Source organism: Bufo bufo, chromosome 3 (genome assembly GCF_905171765.1).
Source record: "Bufo bufo chromosome 3, aBufBuf1.1, whole genome shotgun sequence".
Taxonomy (NCBI): domain Eukaryota; kingdom Metazoa; phylum Chordata; class Amphibia; order Anura; family Bufonidae; genus Bufo; species Bufo bufo.
The window spans coordinates 43,604,392-43,627,858 of NC_053391.1; the positions used below are offsets into that span (position 1 = coordinate 43,604,392).

General features: G+C 46.7%; 1 protein-coding gene across 3 annotated transcripts in view; it reads right to left on the bottom strand.

Annotated features, from left to right (window-relative positions):
- Nucleotides 1–3,318: 3,318 nt before the first annotated feature.
- SON (SON DNA and RNA binding protein) overlaps nt 3,319–23,467 on the bottom strand; it is a 94,177-nt gene continuing 74,028 nt past the window's right edge. For all 3 annotated transcript variants that reach the window (XM_040423153.1, XM_040423151.1, XM_040423152.1), the window contains 6 exons: nt 14,207–14,317; nt 11,493–11,609; nt 9,659–9,806; nt 8,414–8,479; nt 5,970–6,085; nt 3,319–4,225 (listed from right to left, as the gene is read on the bottom strand). In XM_040423153.1, the coding sequence (XP_040279087.1) occupies nt 4,061–4,225; nt 5,970–6,085; nt 8,414–8,479; nt 9,659–9,806; nt 11,493–11,609; nt 14,207–14,317 (723 nt within the window). In that variant the 3' untranslated portion in view covers nt 3,319–4,060. The remainder of the gene's footprint in view (nt 4,226–5,969; nt 6,086–8,413; nt 8,480–9,658; nt 9,807–11,492; nt 11,610–14,206; nt 14,318–23,467) is intronic.

Consider the following 23,467-nt stretch of genomic DNA (forward strand, 5'->3'; position numbering starts at 1 on the left):
CATGGCAGGCACCATAACTGGAGAGGTGATGAATGCAGCCTACGGAAGGGGCGCATGCACTTTGCCAGCGCCGTATCCTGGAAGAGGGCAAGAAAACCGCCTAAAAAGGGGGAAATGCCCTAACAGCGACGCAGGCTGGGAGCGCAACACCATGCCGCGTGTGGAAAGAGGGCATGCAGACATGCAGCACCTGAGGCTGCAGCGTCCTGCGCAGCCCACAAGAAATCTGTTATATATATATATATATTTTTTTTTTTAAAACACAGCCTCTCTGAGGCTAAAGGGGGCCACCATATAGGGGCACAGATTATCAGGAAAAAGGGGGGCCAACCATACAGGTCCATTGGGAGCCGGCCTGTACCCAAAGGGTTAACAGGGATCCGGCCTTGAGGGCGGCGCTGCGATCCCCTGGGGGCGGAGGAACCTCCCGGCGGGAAGAATTCGCGCCTGGAGAAGTTCCCGCCCCCTCCACCAGAGGCCGGAATTTTGCGGCCTAGCAGGCCGGGGACTAAATTTGCGGCGCCCGGCATGTACTGCCGGGACCTGTGGCGGAGTGGCGCATCAAACCGGCCGCGGGTACCCACCCCGCGGCCCGGCAGGCCGAAGCCTGGGCCAAAATATGCAGAGCCCCACCGACCGGCACCGACGGTCGGCCGGGGCCTGCTGGGGCATATAAGTCAAGCCCAAAGCCGGCCGCGGGAGCCCACCCCGCCGGCCGGAAGAGTCAGGGGCCCGGAATGGCGGCTTGCCGGCCGCGGGAGCCCACCCCGCCGCCGGAAGAGCCAGGGACCCGGAATGGCGGCCTAGCAGGCCGCGGAGCCTGGGATAAGATTTTTGCGGCGCCCGGCCGCACCGGAATACCAATGCCGGCCGGAGGCGAGGCCTTACTCCACAGAGTCCCCCCCGTCAGGAGCGGACCTCAGGCCTTGGGTTCACCGCCTCTGCAACACTCCGGTAAGGAGATGATGGGGGGGGGGGGGGAATGGACCCAGAGACCAGGTGCCCGTGCTGAGGGGAGACAGCCACTGACTGCATGTCCTATGGAGCCAGGCAGGGGGGGGGAAGGCAGAAGCAGATTGCCGCTCTGCGGCACCCCAGGGGCCAGCGTAGATCCGGCAGGGGACCAGAGGCCCAGTATGGGGGTCAGGCACGCAGGAGACCAGGGTGGGGAGGTGGGGGGCGTAGGGCTGGAGAAGCCAATCTCTCACCATAGCGGTCTTCACCCTCGGTCCATTCCAGCTGGGTCGCCCCTTCAGGTACTGGCACCGTAGTGGCAGGACGCTGGAAGAGGGACTTGGCGTGCGGGCGACCCTTGCGCTGGCGGGATTGTAGGGGAGCTAGGCTGCCCTGATCCACCTTGCCTTCTGTGGGGGAGGCAGCAGTGCGGGTGACCGGCACTGGCGCAGCTCAACCCCGGGAGAAACAGAGAGGTCTAGTGCGTCTCTGTTGTCCCTGATGATCTGGAACAAAAAGAAAAGAAAAAAGTAAAAATCAAAAATTTTAACAAGGAGAAAACAGCCCTGCAGAGCAGAGAGTGTCTTGCCTCCTTGGACACTAAGCAAAAACTGGCAGTCTCTCTCTCCAGGCTGAGGGTATAGCTGTGGAGGAGGGGCTTAACAGTCTTCACTTAGTGTCACGCCTCCTATGGAGATGAGCTATACCCAAGGTCTTCTGTGTCCCCCAAGGAAACTGGGCGATAAAAGAGAAAACACAGAAACAAAGAAATCCCAGGAAAAAGATCCTAATGACCAGATCGTACCTTAGAGCTGACTACCCTTAGTCTCTGCACATCCTCTGCATTCTCGGTAATGTATAACTTTATTTTGTGTAGTATTAATATAAATTAATCAGCCTGATATTCAGCAAACTCCCCGCTGTTGGCGGATGTATAGTTGTTAAAAGTGCTACATCAATATTGTCACTATTCAGTAACGATGCATATAGAAGCATATAGAAACATAGAATGTGTCGGCAGATCAGAACCATTTGGCCCATCTAGTCTGCCCAATATACTGAGTACTATGACTAGCCCCTGGCCCTATCTTATATGAAGGATGGCCTTATGCCTATCCCATGCATGCTTAAACTCCTTCACTGTATTTGCAGCTACCACTTCTGCAGGAAGGCTATTCCATGCATCCACTACTCTCTCAGTAAAGTAATACTTCCTTATATTACTTTTAAACCTTTGCCCCTCTAATTTAAAACTATGTCCTCTTGTAGCAGTTTTTCTTTTAAATATTCTCTCCTCTTTTACCTTGTTGATTCCCTTTATGTATTTAAAAGTTTCTATCATATCCCCTCTGTCTCGTCTTTCTTCCAAGCTATATAGAAACAAACATGTATATAAATTTTGGGTACTGCATATCTGTGTATCATTGCAGATTGAGTTTTACATTTACTAATCTTTGATTGTATTTTAAATTATTGTATAATAAATAATTTATATTTTTGCATAGATGCTTGTACCTTGTTTTACTGATTGCACAATATAATTAAATAACCCATTGAACTCTTTTTGAGGTGTTATACATGTCCACCTCGAGGATCAAAAATCATTTGAAATTTCTACTTTGATCCTTTTTTTATATAAAGCCTTTTGCTTTATATCCCCGACAGGTGTGATGTATAAGTGGAAAAGGAGTTCAAAATGAGAATCGCTTAACCCTTTACAGTCACACACCAATCACGTGCTGGGAAAGTATGTACATAATACAGTTCTTACACAGTCTGCCCTCAGAAGTAGAATTGGTGCCGACTAAGGATGAGCGAATTTCATATTTTGAAGTTTGTGTGCAGGTTCAGGTTGTGGTATTTACTGAATTGCGTTATGTATTCCGTTATCACGGACCATGACTGAATGCCTTTAGAGGCATTCCGTTATTCATTCTGTCATAATAGAAGTCTATGGCCTGCATAACGGATCTGTCAGGTTTACGTTATGCTGGAGTCCTCTCCTGCATAAGGGAAAACGGATGGATCAGTTATGCAGGAATAAATAACGGGATGCCTCTAAAAGCATTCAGTCATGGAATTGCATTATGGCCCGTGGTAATGTTAACCATAACGCAATTTAAACTTCACTCATCCCTAGTGCAGACGCTGTCAAGCAGTACAATTTTGAAAGCAGCTTAGGATGCGAATGGACAGAAAGATATGGCACATCTAAAAATCAATTCAGCAAAATTTTCCAGCATTTTATGCAGTTTTAGACTATAAATAGCTAGCGGCTGTGACCTCATCCTTAGCTTCCGCTTTCATACAGTCCCTCAATGAAGTCATCCAATAAATCAGCCGAGGCGTCAGAGTTTATTATTAAGATTTATTTACAATTACACAACATTTGATCTCTTGCAGACCACGTTTCTGGCCAAGATAGATTTAGCTCCTCTGCTGAAGCTATAAAGATCCGTACAGATTCATGTATAAAATCACAAACGAAACACAGGCACAAAAAAAAACAAAAAAAAAACAACAACCTGGAAGGACGGAGGGCTTTGCCGGTTACCTTACCATCAGCTCTTGGGGAGTATGAAGGGAAGCTGTCTGGAGCAGTGGTCTCCATACTGTGGTGAAACTACAACTTCCAGCTGTCAAGGCATGCTGGGAGTTGTACTTTTACCACAGCTGGACAGTACTGCTCTAAGAGACACAAATTATATTACAAATACGTGTTTGCATCATGCTAGCTGGGTATGCATAAAACAATCCTTGCTCCTCATACCTGGTTTTGGCATCTTGTAACATGGCTGGAAGGTGCAACCCTGGTGCCTTCACCACACCCACCGTGAGAAAAATCTATGGCGAGTTTACCAAACATAAACCGTAGTCCCGACAAAGCTGTTCCACCAGAAAATCGAAGGAAGTATAAAGTATAAAGGTCGACGTTCCTTACACAAACAAGGAAGCAATTATAACCCAAACAAGCCATTAACTACAAAAAGCCACAGACTCTGCCTTGGAAACAAAACACATTAATTCCATGCAATTATAAAAACAGTCAGCTATAGGTAGAGTTTCCTCACATCCGTGTGTTGCACTGTTTTACTCCTCTATAGACCTACAAGGTGCTGGTTGAGGCGCTGCAGAAGTTGCTTGTTGAGGTCATGCTCTCCTTCGGTAACGCCCCCAGGGCCTGGAGGGCGGTGGCGGCCGCCGTAGCCTTGGCAAGCTTCTTGGTAAGACTGGGCTGACTTGGTTGACATAATACTCCATTTACAGTTACCTGCCAAAATAGAAAATAACCTAAGTGAGAAAATTTTATGTATTTTTTATATTTAAAAAAAAGTGGACTTTTTTTTTGGGCACCCCAAAGTCACCCCATGTTTAGTAGTTCCTGTCCTGAGTCTTTAAAGTGGCTGGCCAATGTCCAAACAAAGTTATCAAAATGACACATACAGTCATATGATCCATAGAAGCATACATGACTATACTGCTCTCCCACTGTCCGGTGAAACCAGGCAGTCAGGAGCCTTCATTAGAAGTTAGCATACTTACCTGTCATCCTCCACATCCATGGACTGCAAGATAGCGGCAACAGCTTCCTCTAGCCGTGCCTGGGTACCTTCTATGCCATACAAATAGAAGTACGCAGTGCAGATATAGGAGATTCTGCTGCTTGTATCTACACATGCACCAAACGTGTTTATTTGTATAGAAGGTACCCAGGAATAACCATATAAATCAGTCATCGCCATCTTGCAGCCCATCGACATGAAGGTGACTTCACTGAAACAGGGGCAAAAGAGGGCCTCCATTAGGACAGCATACAGTCATGACTGTATATGGCAGTCAAAGTTTGGAAACTGGTCAACCTCTAACTTCCGGAGTCCGACTGCTGGGATCCCCACCAACTGTAAGAACGAGAGTTGCTGAACTTGGTTATCTCCATCAGTTCCACAGTCAATGAATGGAACGCTTCATGCATAGGCACTTCAGTTTCGTTCACACAAGGTACTTGGAAACAACCGTTCTCCAGATCAGTGGAGGTCATAGAGGTCAAAACCCCTACGGATAAGTGATATTGTTTACGTGAACCTATGATGTACACCGGGTCAGTGCTCCCACTGCTGATGCTCCCTTGTGACAGCCATAGGATGCCAATTTATTGGTCCCACGGTAAAGAACTGACATGCCACAGAATGACTGAACCCCGTGTAAGGGCTCTTTCACACTTGCGTTGTCCGGATCCGGCGTGTACTCCACTTGCCGGAATTACACGCCGGATCCGGAAAAACGCAAGTGAACTGAAAGCATTTGAAGACGTATCAGTCTTCAAAATGCGTTCAGTGTTACTATGGCAGCCAGGACGCTATTAAAGTCCTGGTTGCCATAGTAGTAGTGGGGAGCAGTATACTTACAGTCCGTGCGGCTCCCGGGGCGCTCCAGAATGACGTCAGAGCGCCCCATGCGCATGGATCACATGATCACATGGATCACGTCATCCATGCGCCTGGGGCGCCCTGACGTCATTCTGGAGCGCCCGGGGAGCCGCACGGACGGTAAGTATACTGCTCCCCCGCTCCCCACTATACTTACCATGGCTGCCAGGACTTTAGCGTCTTGGCAGCCATTCAGAAAAATCTAAACGTCGGATCCGGTAATGCGCCGAAACGACGTTTAGCTTAAGGCCGGATCAATGCCTTTCAATGGGCATTGATTCCGGATCCGGCCTTGCGGCAAGTGTTCAGGATTTTTGGCCGGAGCAAAAAGCGCAGCATGCTGCGGTATTTTCTCCGGCCAAAAAACGTTCCGTTCCGGAACTGAAGACATCCTGATGCATCCTGAACGGATTTCTCTCCATTCAGAATGCATTAGGATAAAACTGATCAGGATTCTTCCGGCATAGAGCCCCGACGACGGAACTCTATGCCGGAAGACAAGAACGCAGGTGTGAAAGAGCCCTAAACCTCTAGGGACATCCTGAGGATGAGACCGCAGTGCTGCAGATTGTATGTTATGTTTCTTACCCTAAAAAGAAATCGTTTGCGGTGCTCGGGTCCGGTGTCGTCAACAAGCTCAAATTCTGGAGGTGACCATTTCTTCTTGTTGCAGAGCTCCATCAGAGCAGAGATGGGATGTTTTCCTGCAATAAAAAAAAAAAACAAGCTCAGGCAGAGGCAACTTCAATTGTAAAATACAATGCTAATTACTCTCCAAGTGTCTGTTGGGCGTTCCTTCCACAGCCAAGTGTCCTGTGAACTCAGCAGCAACCCCTCCCACCAAGGATTGAATGTCTTCTCTATGCAAGGATAATGCAGAGGTGTCAATCAAAGGAGGTGTTGCTGCCAAAAATCACTGGACACTGACCTGCTGAAAAAAACGTCCAGACACTTTTCCCATCTAAATAATTGTGGCATATCGCTAGGGTATGGCATCAATGTCAGAAAGTTGCGGGTCTACCTACCTCTAGAATAGGGCCTCTGAAGTGAAGGAGTGCACACTGCGCATGCATTGCATGTCCTCCATTCACTGTTATAAGACTCCCGAAAACAGCTGAGCAAATGCGCTTTGTTATTTTCAGAGGTCCCACAGTAGTGAATGGAGAGCAAGCCGCGCAAGTGTAGCTACATCACCATTCACAGCTATGAGACTACCGGGAATTGCCGAGCCAGCACTGGTTATGTTTGTGAATGGAGGGTGGCTGCGCATATGCGGCTGCTTTCCCTTGACTTCGGGAGCACCGTTCTTAAGATAGGAGCGGGTCCCAGCAGTGGGAGACTCGCCTATCTCACATTTGTGGCATAACCTAGTGATATGCCACAAAATGTTTAGATGGGAACTCCTCTTTAAGACAATTTGCCTATGGCGCTGGTGTTTGGACATCTTTAGCGAAGGTATCTTATTACTACAGTAAATAACATTTTTGTCACGTTATGACACTTTCTATTTAATGACTGTCTCCTCTACAGGTTATCATATCGCCAGCTTGGTACACAGATCCAGATTTATCAAACACGTGGACACCTCTGCATGTGACAGTCACACACAGGACAGGTGCAGCAGCACCAGATAAACCTGGTAATTGTGTATCCCTATGGTGATCCCGTCTCCGGAGGAGATCCCCACTGATCACCCTGCAGGTGCTTCTGGTATTTCCACCACCCGCTCCTGTCAACTCTTACTTTACCCTTCACTAATAAGTAATCAGATGACAGGCGAGCACAGTAAAGCATCACTTCATACTTGCTACTGTTCTCTGGGACCTTTGAAGGGGCTCTCCAGGATTCTCAAATTGATGGCCTATCCTCAGGATATGTCATCAGTGTGAGCTTGGTGTGGGTGTGACTCCTGGCACCCCCCTTCCGTTCAGCTGTTTGAAGAAGACACGGCGCTCCGGTGAGCATCACATCCTCCTCGCAGTTTACCAGGCATGGCGCCATACAATGGATAGCGGCTCTGCCTGACATTACAGCCCATTCCTAGGCCATGTGACCAATGAACGTGACATCACATGGCCTAGAAAGAGGCCTAAGCGCTCAATGAGTGCTCTGGCCTCTTTATACCGCTGATCAGGGGTCGGATCCTCCGTCGATCTGATATTGATGACCTATCCTCAGGACAGGCCATAAAAGTAGAACTCCCACAAAGATTTTTATTCAGTGACCTGTTAAAGGGAACCTGTCACCAGGATTTTGGGTATAGAGCTGAGGACATGTCCGCTAGCACATCCGCAATACCCAGTCCCCATAGCTCTGTGTGCTTTTATTGTGTAAAAAAACAATTTGATACATATGCAAATCAACATAAAAGAGTCATATCTTACTTGTGTGACCAGAGAAGAGTCATATTTTCAAGCGCTGACTCATCTCAGGTTAAATTTGCATATGTATCAAATCGGTTTTTATACACAATAAAAGCACACAGAGCTATGGGGACTGGGTATTGCGGATGTGCTAGCGGCCATCTAGCAACCCATGTCCTCAGCTCTATACCCAAAATCCCGGTGACAGGTTCCCTTTAAGGTACATGATGTAATCTGTAGTGAAGGTAATCTTCTTACCAGGGGCTGTATTTGTGAGTTATAACCTCCCTTCTGATCCTCAGCTGTGTCATGTGACCAGCACTCTGACCTCCGACTGACACAGGACAGGAAATCAGTTACTTCTCTATTCATTCCTATGAGACCGACATTGAGGCTCCCATAGGAATATCTAGAAAAATTGGCTTCCTGTCGACGTAAGATGCTGTGTTATTTGGAAAGTCTGATTGCTGGTCACATGACACAGGTGACAAGCAGAAGGGAGGTTATAACTCACAAATACAGACACAGGTAAGAATATTACCTTCACTACAGATTAAATCATGTACCTTTCTAACAGGTCAGGGAATAAAAGTTGAAAACATTTTCAATATTTTATTTACAAAAAAAAAGAAAAAAAAAACAGTGAAAGAAAACTAAAGGGCAACTCACCAGACAGATCCTTCATTGCGGGCAGAGCCAGTTTGTTAGAAGCTTTTTCCCCATCTGCTACCAAACCTACAAGACAAAAGCAAGTAGTGAGAACTGCAGCAGCTCTACCAGTTGAGGAAACATGACTTCGAAAATGCGAAATAAAAGGGGGCTAAAAACAAAGTGATACCTCATGGATTCCCTACTCTGCTGGTGCCATTTCAACTGGCAGAGTTCACAATCATGCACTGAGTGAAAGCAGATGGCATATCACAGAATGTGAGTGGCAGACTGACCAGTGAGGTACGACTTTTCTTAAGCCATTCTGATCCGTATTTAGAAACTTTTTTATTTTGTGGACAATTCCTTTAAAACTATTCCTCCCTCTTCTGTGCCATATAGCAAAAATAACAGGGAATAAAAACTCCTCCTATAGGTCTCCCAAAGAGGTCAGACTCATTTCTGGCCGTAAGGTAACTGGCTGCAGCAGGAACCCCTTCCTTCTGTTAACTGTAGACTGGCAACTCGCCGCCCAAAAATAGGAGGAGAATTCCTACAAGACCGTTTCCAGAGTTGCAAAAAATCCTGTAGACTGACAAAAAGTGAGGGCAAGTTTGTATCTTGCTTATTTGATCCCCTTAAAGGGGTTGTCCAGCTTTCACTAAGTGATAGACGATCCTCAGGATACTCCATCGCTATCCGATTGATCGGCGAGGCTGTAGGGCATCAGACCCCACCAGTCATTTCAGTGTAGCTTTATTGTTGAAATTACACAGCTCCATCAATTGTGTAGTGGAGGGAGCTTGTTACTACAGCGCTGCTCCCAGTGAAGTCAATGGGAGTGACTAGCGCTGTCCACTACAATGCCGACAGTGCTCTGCAGCTCCAGAGCTGACATCTAGCAATGGAGCTACACAGAACAGCTGATCGCTGGGGATGTGGAGCGTTAGACCCCAGCAATCAGCTAGTGATAGCCTATCCTCAGGATAGGCTATCACTTACTGAAAGCTGGAAAACCCCTTTAAAGGACAGCCACCAAACATACACGGCAGAAGTCTATGGCTCAAACATGGTGCAGCTCAGAAACTCGGCCTGCCACTTCATCATCAGGACAAGAACATGGAACCCCCCCATTCTCAGGATCGGTGGAGGTCCTAGAGGTTCGTCTCCTACTGATCAGTTATCCCCTATCCTGTGGACAGGGGATAACCTTGAGATTTGGCACAACCCTACAAAAAGAGCTGGCTAAAATGTTGACAGGCTTACCTTTGCGGTCAGTTTTAAAATCGAGAAGAATTGGGTCGACGTTTCCTTCATTATTTCTCCCGAGCCCTTCTCCTTCCTTCCAGCCCATTTTTCTCATGAGCAGGGCACCGCGCCCTCCGGTGACAGGTGCAGCCTTCAGAAACTGATCCTAGGAGAAAGACATGAAAGAGAGAAAATAGCCGAGACAAGTATTAGTAAGATATCAGCTGCAAGCTTTCTCCATTTCATGTCAACCCAATGAAGGTCGCCTCTAAACCATTACTATACAGACACGGCTATGAACGGTTACAGTACAGACTTCCTACGGTAACAATCCTGACTAGTTAGTCCTCTGAGAATAACGTTAAAGAGGTCAACGCACCATTTGTACAAAGCAAATGAAATGTAAAGACTCTTGAAAGGCTTACGTACCTATGCCTCTGTGGCCGCAGTGCTGTGATAGGAGAGCAGGCAGAGACCATGGACACGAGGCACATACAAGGACCTGACCCTGCAACAAGTTTCCATACAGAGCGGTGAAAGTTCACAGGTGACTGTGAACTATCCCCTCTCTTGCAACCCATTGCTTACCCAAGCAGAAAGCTGTCCTACCGTCTTCCTGACACCTGAATTCTAGACTCATCACTTCATCCGGGACTGTGGCAAAAAAAAAAAAAGCGGTTCCCCACCCCTCCCACGTTAGTGTAATATATATCGAGCAGCCCCATCAACATGGTACAGGAAAAAAGGTTAAGCATATTCAAAATTACCACCAAAATGGAGAATCGCCTTTGAAAGCAAACTGGCCTCTGACCTGTCATGTCCAGATATGTTGGACTTAACCAGATCATGCAGATGAAACTCCCTCCATGCTGGATCTCCTCGCTTTCAACACCCAAGGGTTTACTTACTTATGAGTTCCATTCGCCCTTCTCAATGCCAGGACATTTTCATAAAAGAAGGGCCGGGAGTGACACAGACCCCAGCCATAGTCACACCGGGGTCCGATTCCTCTTTAGAACCTGCTTTGTAATGATAGAATTTTCAACATCAAGGTCTGTTTCGCTGTGCCGTCACAATGCAATACAACATGTGCACCTCCTCTCTGTCCATGAGCTCCGTGTAGGACGTTCACATGGTAACAGACAGAAATCGAGCAGACCGTTTCAATCAGGGAGGAGAACGACTCGATTGAAAGGTCCCCTGAAGGGAGCCCCATTACTCACTGCTGTAACTGAATGCTGGAGCAGCATCTGACAAGCAGAGGGAAGAGCCAAGCCTTGCTGAGGTCCACCAGAAGCTTCTCAAGGAGGCCACGCGATCCATCCTCACCAGGGACAGTCTTCTCCTACTTGCTCAGTGGTTTTCCATTAGCCGATCTTCTCTTGGTCAACGCGGTGACATCTCCACTTCTCTGCGTACCATCAGTTACTGCTCTTCATCAGGAGTCTGGCAGAAGAGCAAGGGATTTTGCTGTATCACAGTGTATGGACCACGAGGGTCTTTAGAACTGTGTGCGTGAGATGTATATTCCTGTTTCTTATCATGTGAACGACCAACACAGCTAAAGGAACAGTGAAACAGACCGGTTTTGGGAAACATAGGAATCATTTCACCAAAAGGGGGGAAAAAGTCAGATTTCAAGGACTGACTATGTCACCAAACCAGCCCACAATGAAACGGGACGGGAAGATTAGCAAAAGGTCGAACGTTACACGTTATGTATTTTTGGTTTCATTTTGTGGCGGTTTGTGACATGTGGCAATGGCAGGCTTACATGTGCTGATATTCTAATGGAAGCAAGCGCTGGCCTCCGCATGGTCCAAGCCAATACCTCTGCTTGCTTGACATATACCTTTTTAAGCCAGGCTTGAGGGCCACTGTTGCTGATTTCCTCTGCCGATAGGACTTGTGCTCCGGTGCTTCCGGTGAACTGTCCAGGAATCGATGTAGATTGAGCCCAGGCATCAATCTGCAGAAGAGGGAATAATGAGAACTTTTCCGGAAATGTGTCGCAGCTGCTTACAGATGTTATATATTCTTTGTAATGATCATTACTGGAAATATGTGTCTTTAAAGCGGTAGTCTCATCTTGGACACTGGGGGCATATCGCTCTGGGACCTGCACCTATCCTTCGAATGGAGCCCACAAAGTGATGGACGGTGCACAGCGCATGCGCGTTGCCCTAGATTCATTTTTATGGGAGTGCCGAAAAATAGCCGCGCACTCGCTAACTCCGTCACTTTGTGGGTTCCCACCAGAGGTGGGACCAGCACCTATGAGACATTGGGGGCATCCTAGTGATATGCCCCCAATGTCCAAGATGAGACAACTGCTTTAAATTAAAGGAATTAGGGTCTTATATAAAAGTTTGACGTTCAAGAAAAAAAAAAGAAAACTTGCTCTCCTCCCCTGGCTGGCAGTAATCCAGCCCAGAGTATCCTCTTGACGTCCCTATCCTCTGTGCCTGAAATCAGATACCACTGCCCACAGCCTGTATTGTAAGGCACATGCCTGGTGGTGATGTGTACATTTGCAGGATTTCAGTAGCAGATGGCAGGGATGTCAGGAGGATACCAGGCTGCGACAGGGGAGGGATTATTGCCAAGTAATGACTGGGCACCCGGGCACTTGCAGCAATATGCAACACACCTGGGCGCTCATTTGCATATGGTTTCAAAGTTCCTTTTTGAACTATCAGAGCAGCCGACAAGGCAATAAAAGTTACCATTTGTACAGTGTGATTTGAGCAGTTTTACACAAGTAAAACAGATGACAGTTTGTGAACTCCTAGATTTCCCTCCCGTGACACTATGTGGAGTTGAAGGGAACTTGTCATCAGAAAATGACTAATTGCTTAAATCATCGTTTTTTTAGGTCTTAATATTTTTGGGCAAATTTCAAAAAGTGTATATAACCTTGCAATTTTCGCACTGGTCACGATCTTGGGTCATGAGTTCCTGTTCTGTAATTAAAGGCTGTATTACACTGGCGATCTTGCAGTGTATTACTGCCACCGATTGCCCAATGGATGAACTCGCAGGTCAGTGAGCATAAACATAGTGTAGAGGTCAATATTTAATAAGTGTGTAAATGTATATTGAATTTAAAGCTATTCGGCTCCTGTCCCCACCAGGCTGTGGGTTCTGTCAGTTCTTAGAAAGCAGGAGGCAAAGAAGAGCAGTGTGAAGCTGAATCTCAAAGGATATACATCCAGCAATCATACAATGGGGGGGGAGAGCACATCAACATGACAAAAGGCTGAAATTGGGATCAGGCTGAAGACTGAATATCAGGAGTCTAAAAATGGAAGGATTGAAGATAGACTGAAACCAATGTATTTTTCACTCCATAAGATGCACTTTCCCCCCCCCCAAAAGTGAGGGGAAAATAATGCGTCTTAGAGTGAATACAGGTGAGCGCTTCCATTGTGGAAGTGCTCACTAGTACACAGTAGGATTGGGGAATGGTGAATACAGCGCTCCTGGTGATGGCTGTACTCCCTGCTCCCTGGTCTTCTCTGGGCCCACATTGCACTGAGCTGACTGTGTACAGCATCAGGACGTAGAGGGTGCAATATGACCTGGCGCTGTGCGATGTCTGGTCGTAGTGCAGCGAGGTGTTCAGAGAAGACCAGAGAGTGGTGAATGTAGGAAGAGCCGCCGCATCTGCAGAGTGGTGGCGCCGTCTGGAATGGGAGACGTAAGCTCATTTATTTATTTTATGCCTGATGGGGTCTGATCTGAATTCTAATGAGGAAAGGGGGTTTGTTCTGAAATCTGATGTACAATATTCAAAGGGGGTCTGATCTGACATGATGGGGGTCCGATGATTTTTTTCCCCCGTACTTTCTTCCTCTAGACCTTAGCTGCGTCTTATGAAGCGGGGGAAAAAAAAAAACTTTAAGGGTCCATTCACACGTCCGTAGAATGGGTCCGCATCCGTTCCACAATTCAGCGGAACGTGTGTGGACCCATTCATTCTCAATAGGGACTGAAAGGATTCGGATTGCTGTCCGCATCTGCATTTCCGGTGCGCAGCTCCCGAAAAAAAATAGAACATGTCCTATTCTTGTCCACAATAGCAGACAAGAATAGCCATTTCTATAGGGGTGCCGGCCCGGTGTATTGCGGATCCGCAATACACTACGGACGTGTGAATGGACCCTAAGTGTAACATGTTTTACATGAGGTGACCACTAACATTTAATAATTTTTTCCACATCAAAAGCTGTCCACAGCCTTAATGTACGACCTATGGCATATTTCCTTTAAACGTCCAAAAGGCAGGGGATGAGACTGTGTAATAGCTTAACCTATTATGGTAGGCGTAGTTGGAGATGTGCTGACCAATTTGAGAGAGTATTACAGACCGAAGGTGTTGCAATAGTAATAGTTGTAGTTATTCAGACTTTGCTTGTATTGGGGTAGTCAGGTGCAGCATCATCTTTCCAGCCAAATATACTGGAATTGGAAACACAGATGTGAACCAAGCCTTAGAACTTGAGCTGAAACGTAATACGTGCTAAGAATTATTTTAGAAACAAGAAAAAGGCAAAAATGACAAACCTGCTCCTGCGCACGGTTCAGCATGTACAAGGCTTCAATGTCATATGGATTTCCTGTAAGCCTGGTCTGGGCGACCGCACGTTCGTTCATTGCAGAGGTGATATCCACTGGCTGCGAGAGAGGGGGAAAAACAGGTTAATACACATACATATAATGCAAGATTGAAGCAATATATATATTATAATGAATATCCTGATGAACATTAACTCATTTTTTCCTTGATATGTTTGGCGATTAAAAAGCCGTCAAACAGGTAGCAACTATTTGTGAATTACAAACATACAAGCACAGTAAGCAGAGATCCTGAAAATAGCAATTAAGCACAACAGTATAAAACCAAGTTTCACAACTTTTCTGGTTAGCGTAGTAGTCCTCTATGATCATGGCCTTTAAAATTAGAGCAAAAGCAGCACTTCAAAGTTTGTATTAGTTTTATCATGTAGCTTTTACCATGTAGCGAAAGTTAAATACAAGGTCACTTACTAACGTATTTTGGATTGTCCATATTGCCTCCTTTGCTGGCTTGATTAATTCTTCCATCACATTATACACTGCTCGTTTCCAGGGGTTACGACCACCCTGCAATCCAGCAGCAGTGGCTGTGCTTGCACACTATGGGGGAAAGTATCAGCCTTTCTGGCAGCCAGGACGTGAGAGAGCACATAGGCACACATGTGCAGAAGATCCCGTACTGGGGACCTCGTATCTGCGCTGCAGAGCTGGCCTTAACCCCTCGAAATGAGCAGTGTATAATGTGATGGAGAAATGAATAAAGCAAAGGAGGCAATGTAGACAATCACAATATACAGGTGAAACGCGAAAAATTTGAATATCGTGCAATAGTCCATTTATTTCAGTAATGCAAATGAAAATGAATTGCATTAATGCAGCTTAAAATTTGAATTTTGTGTGAAAAGGTTCAATATTCTAGTCTCAAAGTGTCAGACTCTAGTCAGCTAATTCATCCATACTCCCTGAGCAAAGGATACCTCAAAATTGTGACTTTGGGGTTTCATAAGCTGTAAGCCATAATCATCCAAATTATAACAAATAAAGGCTCGAAATATCTCACTTTGCATGTAATGAGTCTCTCATATGTTAGTTTCACCTTTTAAGTTGCATTACTGAAATAAATGAACTTTGCACGATATTCAAATTTTTCGAGTTTCACCTGTAGTAAGTGCCTTGTATTAAAGGGAACTTGTCACGTTGAACATAGGGTCTGAGCTGAAAGCACCATGTTATAGAGCAGGAGGAGCTGAGCAGAGTGATATATAGTTTTGGGAGAGAAGATTCAGTAAGGGTACTTTCACACTAGTGTTTTTCTTTTCCGGCACTGAATTCAGTCAAAAGGGCTCAATGCCGGAAAATAACTGATCAGGTATATCCCCATGCATTCTGAATGGAGAGTAATCCGTTCAGGATGCACCAGGATGTCTTCAGTTCAGTCATTTTGACTGATCAGGCAATAGATAAGACTACTTTCACATTAGCGTTTTTCTTTTCCGGCATAGAGATCCGTCACAGGGGCTCTATACCGGAAAAGAACTGATCAGGCATATCCCCATGCATTCTGAATGGAGAGTAATCCGTTCAGGATGCATCAGGATGTCTTCAGTTCAGTCGTTTTGACTGATCAGGCAAAAAGAGAAAACCGTAGCATGCTACGGTTTTATCTCCGGTGAAAAAAAACTGAAGACTTGCCTGAATGCCGGATCCGGCATTTTTTTTCCATAGGAATGTATTAGTGCCGGATCCGGCATACAAAATACCGGAATGCCGGATCCGTCCTTCCGGTCTGCGCATGCGCAGACCTCTAAAAATGAGAAAAATAAATAAATAAATACCTGATCCGTTTTGTCTGATGACACCGGAAAAACTGATCCGGTATTGCAATGCATTTTTCTGCCTGATCAGGCATTTTTCAGACTGATCAGGATCAGGCAGAAAAAATGACATATGTTTGCATACAGTTTGCCTGATCAGGTAGGCAGTTCAGGCAACGGAACTGCCTGGCGGAATCAAACAACGCAAGTGTGAAAGTACCCTAAAACCGCAGCATGCTACGGTTTTATCTCCGGCCCAAAAAACTGAAGACTTGCCTGAATGCTGGATCCGGCATTTTTTTTCCATATTCAAAATATCAGAATGCCGGACCAGTCCTTCCTGTCTGCGCATGCGCAGACTGAAAAAAAGGTGAGGAAAAAAAATAATTTGCCAAATCCGTTTTGCTGGATGACACCGGAAAGACTGATCCGGCATTTCAATGCATTTTTCTGACTGATCAGGATCCTGATGGGTCTTACAAATGCCATCAATTGGCGTACGTTTTACCGGATCTGCCTGCCGGGTCACTCTGCCGCAAGTGTGAAAGTACCCTAAGACTTACAATTTTTACATTGAAATTCCTGCTCATTCTGGGCTTTGAAGTCCAGGAGGCGGTCCTATAAGTTATTGACAGCCTTTCCTCTATGACGGTGTATATAGAGAGCTGTCAATCACTGACAGGACCGCCTCCTGGACTCCAAAGCCCAGAATGAACATGGATATAAATGGATAAAATTACCTAATAAGTTTTACTAAATATCTTCCAATAAAACTATATATCAATCTGCTCAGCTCCTCCTGCTCTATAACACTGTGCCTGCAGATTTAGCATTTTCTTGGAGACTGGTTCCCTTTAACTTCATCTACATGATAAATGCCATTTGCTTAAGTGAGGCGACCCCTTTAAAGCATGCTTATAGAAAAAAACTTAACAGTCCTCTTAGATATGAAATACTTTTCTGCAAAACTGTACTGCTTGTGCAGAAGACCTCTTATTTTTTCCAACTGAGAAAGATATAAACTATCCTCTATGATTCAAATGGTGCTGCAGTTCAGTCCTGGTCTCTATCTTTAATACTACACATTATGAACTCTTTGCAGAGGCTGCTGTAATCACAGGACTTTATAACTAGCAAATATGCTGTTACAGAAACAGAGTAATCTCCTGTTTGGGGAAGGTAATCAAGGTATTTGCCCTGCAGCTGACCAGGCAATTATCAGGGGGGGAAAAAAACGTCTGTTCCCAATGATTGCCCTAGGTAAAGTAGCAATTACACGCTGCAGTCAATTCATCTGTATGAGGACAAACAACCACTACTAAGAACAATAGTTCCCATAAAGATTCATTGTTTCTGGGCACCAGATCCCTGTTTACACAGGACGATCAACTGCTCAAACTATGAATTTGGAGTCTGCTCATTCATCGGGTGGTTTACATGGGCCAATTATTAGGGATAAGCGTTCGTACAACTTTTATTCCAAATAGCCAGCACCTCAAGGAGGAAGTAAAGGGTTGCAGAAAATTAAATGTCTTCCTACCCTGTCCCAATAGGTGGAGCGCACAGCCTAACAGCACTAGTTTTGAAATGACTTTACACATTTAAGTGAATACCCTAGCTGGGATCACCAGGGGTACCCTTTATCATTAGTCACAAGACATTGCTAAATGGAGTATAAGAATACAAAACATACACATCCATGTAATCTGTACCCACACACTTTAATGCACTACCTTAATTACGTCTATTACAGCAATAACACAAGGGTGAGAATTCCAAAGTACAAATTTATAGAAAATAACCATAAAGTCCTTTACTGAACTGGTATATAGTGGGGAAAATAAGTATTTGATACACTGGAGACTTTGCAAATTTTCCACCTACAAAGAATGGAGAAGTCTGTAATTTTTATCGTAGGTACATCCAGGAAATCAGATTGTATGTTTTTTAAATAATTTCCATTTTATTGCACAAAATAAGTATTTGATCACCTAACACCCAGCAAGAATTCTGTCTGACAGACCTGTTGGACTTCTTAAAAAAACACTTTCTACTCTGCACTCATTACCTTTATTAATTGCACCTGTTTGAACTTGTTACCTGTATAAAAGACACATGTCCACACAATCACACTCCAACTTCTCCACTATGGCCAAGACCAAAGAGCTGTGTAAGGGACAAAATTGAAGACCTGCACAAGGCTGGGATTGACTACAGGCAAGCCACTTGGTGAGAAGGCAATAGAAAATGGAACACATAAGAGGACTGTCAATCTTACTCGGTCTGGGGCTCGATGCAAGATCTCGCCTCATGGGCTAAGGATGATCCCGAGAAAGGTCAGGAATAAGCCCAGAACTACACAGAAGGACCTGTTCATTGATCTGGAGAGAGCTGGGAACACAGGCTCAAAGATTACTGTTAGTAACACACTACACAGTCATGGATTAAAACGCTGCAGGGCACGCAAGGTTCCCTTCTCGCGCCAGGCCCGTTTAAAGTTCGCCAATAACTATATCTGGATGAACCAGAGGAGGCATGGGAGAAGGTCATGCGGTTAGATTAGAGCAAAAATTAGATTTTTGTTAACTCACCTGTAAAATCTCTCTCGCTTAGTTCATTGGGAGATACAGGAGCGTGGGAATAGCTGTTTGCTGCCCCTAGGAGGCGACACTAGGCTGAAAACTGTTAGCTCCTCCTCTGCCAGCTATACCAGCTCCAGCCTGGAGAGAGCATATCAGTTTGTCCTAGCAGTAGGAGAAGCAGAAGGTAAACTGAAAAACAAACTAGAACTGCACACCACCGTAGGACCAAACCAGAAGCTAGGTCCCAACCAGCAATAAACTGCCCCTACATGCCGTACTAAGAAAATTGGGTGGGTGCTGTGTCCCCTAATGAACTAAGCGAGAAAGATTTTACAGGTGAGTTCACAAAAATCTAATTTTCTCGCTCGTATCATTGGGGGACACAGGACCGTGAGACGTCCTAAAGCAGTCCACGGGGAGAGAAAACCAGAAACCCATGGATAAACAACTCCCTCGCAGAAGTTCCTACACAGCAGCCTGCAAGACCCTGAGGCCCAGAGCAGCATCCGCCGAGGCCAGAGAGTGCACCCGGTAAAATTTTGTGAACGTGTGCAAGGAGGACCAAGGAGCAGCCTTGCACAATTGAGAAGCAGATGCATGGTGAAGGTGAGCCCAAGAAGCCCAACTGCTCTGGTAAAGTGGGCCGTGATCCCAGGGGGAGAAGCCCTGCCCCGGGAGCGGTATGCCTCAGCAATAGCTGACTGAATCCACCTGGCAATCGTCACCTTGGAGGCCACCAACCCCTTACGAAGACCTTCCGGTATTACGAACAAGGAGTCCGTACGCCAAAAAGAACCAGAAACAGACAGGTAGATCCTCGAAGCCCGCACGACATCAAGCCGATGGAGTTCACGCTTTCTCGGACGATAAGGCTGCGGGCAGAACGAGGGGAGAACAATATCCTCGTTGACATGAAAGGCAGACATCACTTTTGGCTGAAAGGAAGGCACTGGGCGGAGCACCACTTTATCTTGGTGAAACACCAGAAAGGGCTCCTTGCAAGAAAGAGCTGCCAGTTCCGAAACCCTCCTGACATGATTGCCACTAAAAAGGCCACTTTCTAGGAGTGTAATTGAAGAGAGACGCATTCGGAGGCTCGAAAGGAGCAGACTGGAGAGAGCCCAGGACCAGGTTCAAGTCCCAAGAATGTGGGGGATAAGGAGGCAGGGTGTGAGACACCCCCTGCAGAAATATCTTTACAGGGCTGGAAAAATATGGGCAGGGCTAAAACCTGTCCCTTCAAGGAACTAAGCGCAAGTCCAAGTTCCAATCCGGACTGAAGAAATGCCAGAATAGAAGGAAGGGAGAACAATCTGGGAGGGAGACCGCGTTCCTCACAGAAATGCAGGAAGGACTTCCAGGTCCTGTAATAGATTTTGGACGATGTGGGTTTTCTGGCTTTAATCATCGTACGAATGACCTTTTCAGAGAAACCCATCAGCCTCAGAATGAAGGTTTCAATAGCCACGCCGTCAAACATAGCATATCTAAACACTGGTGGAAGACCGGACCCTGTGAGAGAAGGTCATCCCTGAGCGGAAGGGGCCACAGTGTGTCCCCCTAAAAGAAGAATGAGGTTGGTATACCACGCTCGACGGGGCCAGTCCGGGGCGATTAGGATTGTCCGGATGCCCTCCATTCTGATTTAACGTAGGATCCAAGGCAGGAGAGGAAGGGGCGGGAAGCCGTACAGGAGAGGAAAGCCGTCCCATGGTGCCACAAGGGAGTCTACGTCGTACGCCTTGGGGTCCCTTGTGCGAGAGAAGTAAGGGAGCTTGTGATTTAGCCTGGACGCCATCAAGTCCACGTCAGATCGGCCCCAATGGAGGCAGATCACCTCGAACACCTCCAGATGGAGGGACCACTCCCTGGGGTCCACCGTCGTCCGGCTGGAAAAAAAACACTGTCCAATTGTCCACCCCCGGAACGTAGACCGCCGAGATCACCGATACATGGGCTTCCGCCCACTGTAGGATCTTTGCTCATTCCTTTATCACCGCAAGGCTGCGGGTCCTCCCTTGGTGGTAGATATAAGCCACCGCAGTGGCATTGTCCGACTGTACCCTGAATGGTCGGCCCTCCAGGAGAGGGTCCAATGCCGAAGGGACAGAAATGGCTTGGAACTCCAAGACATTGATGGGCAGTTTGGACTCTGATGGAGACCAAACACCCTGGACTGTCAGGGTGGCGAAGACCCCGCCCCAACCTTGAAGGCTGGCGTCTGTGGTGTTGACATTCCATGTTACTGGGAGAAAGGACTTCCCCCACTTCCAGGTTCTATCCCCCACTTCCAGGTTCTATCCACCACCTGACTGCCGACCTTACCTGCCGAGACAGGAGAATGCGACGGTCCAGGGAATCCGGGGACTTGTCCCATAACGACAATATGGCACGTTGAAATGACAGTGTGTGAAACTGTGCTAAAGGAACTGCCTCGAAAGAGGCTACCATCGCACCTAGTATCCGCATACAATTGCGGATACACTGGCTCCGGCGCTGGAGGAGAAGACTGATCGACTGCTGAAGGTCCAGCCTCTTGTTCGGGGGGAGGCGAACCTATGCCGAGCCCGAATCCAATATCATGCAGAGGAACCTGATCTGTGTGGTGGGCCGCAGTGAAGACTTCTGCAAGTTCACCAGCCAGCCGAAGAGAGAGTGCGTGTCCAGTGTGATCCGCAGACTTCATTCGCACTGAGTGACCGTAGGAGCTTTGATCAGTCGTTCAGATAGGGGAGCAGAGTAATGCCCCTGGATCGCAGAAGGGCAAGGAGGGGAGCAAATACCTTAGTGAATACCCGCAAGCCAAAGGGCAGGGCGACAAACTGGTAACGGCACGACTGAATAGCGAAACGGAGAAAGTGTTGGTGGGCGGCTGCAATAGGGATGTGCAAGGAGGCGTCCTGAATATCTATGGACACTAGGAATTCCCCTTGGATCAACGAAGCAACCACTGAGCGCAGGGACTCCATTTTGAATCGTTGAACACTGAGAAACCGGTTTAAAATATTGAGATCTAGAACCGGGCGCACAGTGCCCTTTTTTTTGGGCACTACGAACAGGTTTGAATAAAAACCCGTAAACCGTTCCTCCAGAGGAACCAGAGTTATGACCCCCCGTGCGAGGAGGGATTGAACCGCCTGGAAGAAAGTCACCGCCCGAACTGGATCCCTGGGGTGTTGAGAGAAGAAAAAAAGGATTGGGAGTGGTGGAAGTGAACTAGATCTTGTAACCGGAGGTTACGATCTCGAGTAAACATGCGTCAGAGATGTGAGCCCGCCAGGTTTCCTGAAAGAGGAGAGGAGCCCCCACCCGCGAGGGATCTGGCAAAAGGAAGGCCCGTAAGTGAGCGCTTAGAGGAGGAATCCGCCACCCAAACTTTATGCCAGAGTTTAAGGGATCCTGACAGGACGGTCGGTACCCCATAATGGCACGCGTAGCGGGGCACAGCGGCGGGCAAGTGAGGGAGATAAAGAGGCGCTGGGATTAAGAGCACCCCTAGTGCCCACAATAGCTGGGACCCGCAAAATAATTAACCCCCGCATGGCCGGTGACAGAGCGAATGGCGCCCGAGAAGTGGAAATCGCTACCCCCAACCCCCCAAAGACCCCAGCGGGCCAACTCTGGACTAGGTAGGGAGTTGAGGCTGAGAGGGAGGCAGGGGGAGAATATACTCACCTGCCTTCATCTGTGTTCTTTGCCCTTCCACCATGGACCAGCAGGGCCACCTCTACAGTCGCTGGCACACAGTGGCAGGGGACTGGTGAGGGAAGGGCTTGGAGAACAGGTGGCCCTTTCGCTGAAAGCTAAAAACTGATATGCTCTCTCTAGGCTGGCAGAGGAGGAGCTAACAATTTTCAGCCTAGTGTCGCCTCCTAGGGGCAGCAAACCGCTATACACACGGTCCTGTGTCACCCAATGATACGAGCGAGAAATAGAACTTTTTGGTATTAACTCCACTCTCAGTGTTTGGAGGAAGGAGGATGAGTACAACCCCAAGAACACCGTACAAACCGTGAAGCATGGGGGTGGAATCTTCATACTTTGAGGGTGCTTTTCTGTAAAGGGTACAGGACAACTGCATCGCATTGAAGGGAGGATGGATGGGGCCATGTATCGTGAGATTTTGGCCAACAACCTCCTTCTGTCAGTAAGAGCATTAAAGATGGGTCTTGGCTGGGTCTTCCAGCATGACAATGACCCGAAACACACAGCCAGAGCAACTAACGAGTGGCGCTGTAAGAAGCATTTCAAGGTCCTGGAGTGGCCTAGCCAGTCTCCAAACCTGAACTCAATCGAAAATCTTTGGATAGAGCAGAAACTCAATGTAGCCCAGGGACAGCCCCGAAACCTAAGAGATCTGGTGAAGATCTATATGGAGGAGTGGGCCAAAATCTCTGCTGCGCTGTGTGCAAACTTGGTCAAGAACTACAGGAAACGTCCGACCTCTGTAATTGCAAACAAAGGTTTCTGTACCAAATATTAAAGTTCAGTTTTTTTATTGTATCAAATGCTTATTTCATGCAATAAAATGCAAATTTATAAATAAAAAAAACATACAATGATTTTCTGGATTTTTTTTTTTATATTCTGTCTCACAGTTGAAGTGTACCTACAATAAAATTACAGACCTCGCCATTCTTTGTAGGTGGGAAAACTTGCAAAATCACCAGTGTATATAATGCATACATAGCTCTTCTGTAAGTTGTATAATAGCTTCCTCAATTTACAGGGCTCTGTACGTAGCTTTATAGTATATATATATACCGCATAAACAAAAAAGTCCTATACAAACACTTGAAAACCATGCCAATTCTATGCATTTGTTTGTGCAAAGGGAGTGAAAACCAGGTGTT